The 6,921-nt window shown below is 35.4% G+C and overlaps 1 protein-coding gene across 1 annotated transcript in view; it reads right to left on the bottom strand.

Annotated features, from left to right (window-relative positions):
* mars1 (methionyl-tRNA synthetase 1) overlaps positions 1-6,921 on the bottom strand; it is a 45,132-nt gene that overhangs the window by 30,391 nt on the left and 7,820 nt on the right. The window contains exons 5-8 of the mRNA XM_016546603.1: positions 5,688-5,763; positions 5,442-5,614; positions 3,044-3,153; positions 2,845-2,961 (exon numbers count right to left, since the gene is read on the bottom strand). Of these exons, the coding sequence (XP_016402089.1) occupies positions 2,845-2,961; positions 3,044-3,153; positions 5,442-5,614; positions 5,688-5,763 (476 nt within the window). The remainder of the gene's footprint in view (positions 1-2,844; positions 2,962-3,043; positions 3,154-5,441; positions 5,615-5,687; positions 5,764-6,921) is intronic.

Below are 6,921 nucleotides of genomic sequence, written 5' to 3'. Positions count from 1 at the left end.
CGATTTTTCGATATATCGTTTTTTTAAATGTGGTCGATTCAATATCGATTCTCAAAGGCCACGAATCAATTTTTTTCAATATTTATTTCCGCAAACATTGAACATAAGATTTACGTTAATCTTATTACTAGTCTAATCCACTAGATGTCACCCCCTTATTTGCCTTGCGCGATGTTACAACGGAGAGTCCGTCATTCATTCATTGCTTAAAATGGCGGATTCAGGTGCGTTCCCGACGTCAACACCACCTTCCAGGGCTCTACAGTGCGACCATTTCAGTCGCATTTGCGACTGAAAACTACTGCGTGCGACTATGAAAAATGTTTTAGGAGCACCTGTGCGACTGACCCGATCATCATCATACTTGTGATTGCTCAGGGGAGCTTCAAATGTTTCTACGTGTTTTTGCAGCGTTGAGTAATGTATCACAGACATATCTCATGAGTCCTTTCATAAGCAAAGTGAGAGATTCATTGCGCAGTGTAGAGAGCTTCGTTGATTATAAATGTGAGATCGTGATGAGCTAAGATGAGTGACAGCTTTTAATGATTTTTAAGGGAGTTTGTAAATGTGATACTGATTTAATACAATACAATTCAATAAACAAGAAGTTAATATTAAGTGACTTACATTGTCTGACTATAACACTATTGTCTGATTTTGCTCTATTTCGTCGTCGAAAATAGTTTAAAACAAAGACAGCGGAGCCGCTGCGCATCTCCATTCTAACACAGCGGTGTTTCATTTATGAATGAATGGGCATTTCTGAACGGATCTAGTGAGTCAGTGATTCATGATTACCCATTCATAAAGACAGTCACTTGATTCATTCCTGAATGAATCAGCCGTTCGAATGAATCAATTGAATGAATGATTCAGTGATAAAATCAGTGACTTGCCGCCACCTGCTGGCAGTTTTAGTTTCATTTTTAAAGTATCTTTTCAGTTATTTAAATCATTTAATATTTCTATATTCAAAATTTTATATTTAAAACATTAATATCATCATGACTTTATGGATTTAATTGCACTCATTCCACTTCTGAACCTCATTAAATGTCTGAAAGTACATCAAGCCACTTTTGTGTTCTTCTGTGCCACCTCTACAAATTAATTTAGTTAATACTGATTTAATTTGATTGGTAACTTATATTTCTTATTCTACTTGTTCTTATTCTGTCGTTTTAATTACAATTTTTAAAAAGCTTATAAAATATAATTTTTTTAAGAATTTGACAGAAGATGACATACTTTTAATAAAGTTAGAGGAGTCAAATATCACCTCGTAATGGGAAGGCTACTTTTTGATAACATTTTGGATAATTGTTTAGAAGGTGCTCCTAACATTTTGAACGTGCTCCTAAATTTTTTAAGTTAAGAGCACAAGTGCTCCTAAAAAGAAAAGTAAGCGTAGAGCCCTGTACACAAACAAAACCAAATTAAACCCTGCGGCGCGTGACGATCAGTGTTGGGCTAGTTACTCAAAGAATGTAATATATCACTCATTACTAGTTACTCCTTTCAAAAGTAATATTGTTACTTTACTTATTACTTTCTGGCAACAGTAATTAGTTACACTACTAGTTACATTACTTTTTCTTCACGCCCCACAGAAGTTGTAACTGTGTATCTTCTTCAGTAGAACACAAACGAAGATTTTTAACTCAAACCGTTGCAGTCTGTCAGTCATTTTAGTGTCAGGGTTTAATTTGGTTTTGTTTGTGTATGTTTTTTTGACTCTCAAAGCCGTGATTCCCATTCACTTCCATTATATGACTGACAGACCGCAACAGTTTAAGTAAAAAATCTTCGTTTGTGTTCTACTGAAGAAACAAAGTCACCTACATCTCGGATGCCCTGGGGGTAAGCAGATAAACATCAAATCTTCATTTTTGGGTGAACTATCCCTTTAAACAGTCATAACTTAATTTTTCCAACTGAAACCATATTGTATCTGATCAGCAACTTTATAAGTGAAAACATTATGAGTTTTGAACGTTAGCATGTTATTACTGCATTTACCCCTTTTTTATTAATTAAACAGAAATTGAGAAATTCTTTGAAATTTCAAATTACACATAAACCACACACACGATGCAAAATCTATATTTAAAAAAAAAACAATTAGATTTTTTTTTTTTATATATCATTGTATGAAGTTTATAAAAACAGTCTGAGAATTATCATTAAATTCAGAGGAATTTAAATTCTATTAATTCCAATGGGGTATTGGAATTAATAGAATTTAATTAAATTCCTTTGAATTTATAACTCGTGATTGCTCAAAAACAGTCCAAATTTATGAAACCTACATATTTATTTCTAACAAAACATCAAAACAACATTAATATTACTTTAAAACAAAATACATTTGTTTTACTTGCATTAACGCTCACTTTCAGATTAAAAAAGTGATCAATTTTTCATGCAGCAATGGTTTGTCGATAGGCAAAATATTCGTGTTCATCAACAAAATTCAGTGTGAAATATGGGAAAAAGGCTAAATATATTTTACAAAGGTAATATAACACTCATATAACTTCATAGATAATTGCACAAAAAGTATTTTTGACACTTAATGGTGCTCCTTACACACACAGGTCAAAAATGACCAGAACATTTTAAATGGTCATATCTCTTAAAAAATAATTGTAAAAAATCAGAAAAAGAAATAAATAAATAAAGTGTATTTTAAAACGTGAGGGTTTTAAAGCATTTGCAAAGTTCCCTCATTAAAAACTATGCAGTTTTTAGAAATGTTTATGTATCTCTTATGGGTCAAAACGGACCCGAATGCGTTATGAGGGTTAAATAAGTGACTGATGAATCCGAAAGCGGCGTTACCTGGCGAACACGTCGGCGCTGAGCACACAGCCGATGAGGTTTCCCAGGTGCGGCACGTTGTTGACGTACGGCAGAGCGCTGGGGAGCAGCACGTTTCTCTTTCCTTCCTGAGGGAGACTGAGAAAAACACACAATAACGTCACTGAGCGAACACCGGCTGACAGGGTTTACATGTGCAGTGATGAGGGTATAATCGTACACTGGGTGTTTCCTCTCTGTGACTGCAGGAGAACTTTTGAGTCCTTCAGACCAGATCTGAGCAGCTTCTTCAATCTCCTCCACTGTGATCACATGCTCGGCGACTTCAGCCTGACAAACCACACGTCACACAGTTAAACAGCGTATGTGACAATCATCAGAGTGACTCACGAACATCTCACAAACATCTCACGAACATCACATGAACATTTCACGAACATCTCACGAACATCTTATGAACATCTTACGAACATCTCACGAACGTCTCGCGTATGTCTCGAAAATCTTACAAACATTGCATAAACATTGCATAAACATTTCATGAACATCACTCGAACGTCTTGAGAACATCACACGAACGTCACAAACATCTCACGTACATCTCACAAACGTCTTGAGAACATCTCATGAGCATCTCACAAACATTTCACGAACGTCTCGCGAAAATCTTACAAACATTTCACAAACATTGCATAAACATTTCATGAACATCACATGAACGTCTTGAGAACATCACACGAGCATCTCACAAACGTCTCACAAACATCTCACGAACATCTCAAGAACGTCTCACAAACCTCTCAAGAACGTCTCACAAACCTCTCAAGAACGTCTCACAAACATCTCACGAACATCTCAAGAACGTCTCACAAACATCTCACGAACCTCTCAAGAACGTCTCACAAACATCTCACGTACATCTCACAAATGTCTTGAGAACATCTCATGAACATCTCACAAACATCTCACGAACGTTTCACGAACATCTCACGAACATCTCGCGAAAATCTTACAAACATTTCACAAACATTGCATAAACATTTCATGAACATCACACGAACGTCTTGAGAACATCTCATGAACATCTCACAAACATCTCACGAACGTTTCACGAACATCTCATGAACATCTCGCGAAAATCTTACAAACATTTCACAAACGTCTTGAGAACATCTCACGAACATCTCACGAACGTCTCACAAACATCTCAAGAACGTCTCACGAACATCACACGAACATGTCACAAACGTCTTGAGAACATCTCACGAACATCTCAAGAACGTCTCACGAACATCACACGATCTTCTCACGAACGTCTCACGAACGTCTCACGAACGTCTCACGAACATCACACGAACATCTCACGAACGTCTCACGAACGTCTCACAAACATCACACGAACGTCTCACGAACGTCTCACGAACGTCTCACAAACATCACACGAACATCTCACGAACATCATAAACATCAACTGTCATGAACAGGTCCAGGTCATATTTCTCATCAAAAAAGAATAAATAAATAAGAAATAACATTTTGCATAGAGAAAATTAAGCCTATTTAAGGATCATGGAGATATTATTTGCATGACAATTAATCAAAATGTATTTATTTTAGGAGGAAATTATGACCTGGATGTGCAAGTCTTGTAAGATTCATTAAATTTGCATTTTATAAAAAAAAACAAAAAAAAAACTTGAGGGTAAGATTGAGGACGAGGTGCTTAATTATAATAATTATAATTAATCTATAAATAAATTTGTTCATGCAAAATATATCTTGTTTTTCCTTTTGACTTTTGGGGTGGAATATGAGCTGGACATATTTGCTAAAACTAAAACTACAATTATTTTAAAAATTAGTAATTGAAATAAAACTGAAATAAACATTTATAAATAAAAGTTACAAATATTAGAAGAAAAACTTAAACATAAACCAAAATTGGAAACCGATATAAAATATGTTCAAGCTGAAGTGCTAAATTTACCAAAACTTGAAAATAAATTAAAATTAAGATGTAAGACATAAGATACATTTAAAAAAATAAATAAATAAAAAATAAGGTATATAGACATATTAGGCAAAAAATGTGACGCTGGAGCACAAAACCAGTCGCTGGGGTATATTTGTAGCAATAGCCAACAATACATTGTATGGGTCAAAATGATAGATTTTTCTTTTATGCCAAAAATCATTAGGATATTACGTAAAGATCATGTTCCATGAAGATATTTTGTAAATTTCCTACCGTAAATATATCAAAATTTAATTTTGATTAATAATATGCATTGCTAAGAACTTAATTTGGACAAATTCAAAAGCGATTTTCTCAGTATTTAGATTTTTTTGCACACTCAGATTCCAGATTTTCAAATAGTTGTATCTCGGCCAAATATTGTCCTATCCTAACAAACCACACATCAATGGAAAGCTTATTTATTTCTTCAAAAAATTGACCCTTATGACTGGTTTTGTGGTCCAGGGTCACAAATAATATGAATAATAATGACAAAATCACAAAACAAAAATTTAAATAAAAACCGAAAATATAAAAATAAAAGCTAATTCAAAAAATGCAGAATAAATACTAGAATAACACTGGTGGGATTGCTGTGCACCTCAGTGGCGTTAGTGGGACTGTCCCGGCGCTGTGTTTGTGTGGCCGGGTGTTTCTGGAGGAAAGTCTTCAGGGCTTCAACACCTTTTCCATGCAGCACTCGGTTAGCGGCCGCCTGACACGCGGCGAGATCGCCGACACGCTCGAACCAGCCACGCACCGACCGCAGCTCACCTGCAGAGGGAAAGCGCGTCAGATACGAGTCCTGCAGTCTGAGCAGACAAACAGACTGAGATTGAGCTCTTACCGACGTCAAAACTGGAGTCAGACAGGAGAGGATACAGCGCCGCCCACAGGACGACATCTGCAACTGACACGGCCTCCTGAAACACATCAGCTGATGCTTAAGTGTGGTTACTTCATAAAGGTTATTATGTTTTTCATTTAGGACAGTAAACTATGGAAGCCCATAGTTAACAGCCCATTAGCCCATATTAACTAGATTTTACTGTACATTTCTGCCATATTTTTTTGTTAATTTGTTTGTTAATTACTTATCGGATAGATCTCAATGTATAAATATAGAGGGACTAATTTCTTGTACTCTGAATGTAAATATTGGCGTACCACAGGGATCCGTCCTTGGGCCATTATTATTTATTTTATATATGAATAATATTGGGAATAATCTCGCACATTCAAGTTTTAATTTATACGCTGATGATATGGTGATTTACTCCTCTGCATCAACATTGGATCAGGCTCTGAGTCATCTTCAATCTGATTTTGATGCATTTCAGCATACACTGAGTGATTTAAAACTTGTTTTAAATGCGGAGAAATCTAAACTTATGATGTTTACAAAAAGAAAGTCTGCACTTTCAAACTCATGCTCAATCACTAGATAAAAAATAAATATTACAACCAGATTAATCACTTAATTGTAGAAAAAAATTATACAATTATTAGCCTGTTAAAAAATGTTTTAAAGGAATATTCACACAATTTTTCCTTCCATGTATTAATTTCGGTTGTAGGGCCCTATTGTTCAAAATGTTGAAATTGAGAATTTGGACTTATTTTTTCACTGAAATAAATGTTTTTGTAATTACACAGAGTAGGGCTGTGCAAAAAAAAATCGAGAAAAAGTTTCGATTTCGATTTTGGCCTCCAACGATTTTGAAAATACAGTAATCGAGATAAAACGATTATTACGCCCCATTCTGCCCCCTTTTCCAGCGCTGCGCTTTCGTTCCTCCATAAAAGCCCAATTTCACATGCAAATCATGTAACGTGACTTTTGCAAAATGGGACGTGCTTAATTTATATAAGTATATTTATTCATGTTTTTAAAAGCGTGAAAGAGAACTTGCACTGCTCCTCAGGAAGATATATGCGCTCAGAGACGGAGCAGAACACGGACTGTAAAGTCATCTTTTAGCTTAAGGTGCGCGCCTAAACGGTCAAATATACGCAAAAATGTGTCAAAATTCGGCGCTTAGTGATTATTCATGTATACCTTCGTCGGTCATGTAATAAAT

This window comes from Sinocyclocheilus rhinocerous, unplaced genomic scaffold (genome assembly GCF_001515625.1).
Source record: "Sinocyclocheilus rhinocerous isolate Xijiao unplaced genomic scaffold, SAMN03320098_v1.1 scaffold2145, whole genome shotgun sequence".
NCBI lineage: Eukaryota > Metazoa > Chordata > Actinopteri > Cypriniformes > Cyprinidae > Sinocyclocheilus > Sinocyclocheilus rhinocerous.
The sequence above is the reverse complement of the archived record's forward strand: the minus strand, read 5'-3'. Positions and strand labels throughout refer to the sequence as shown.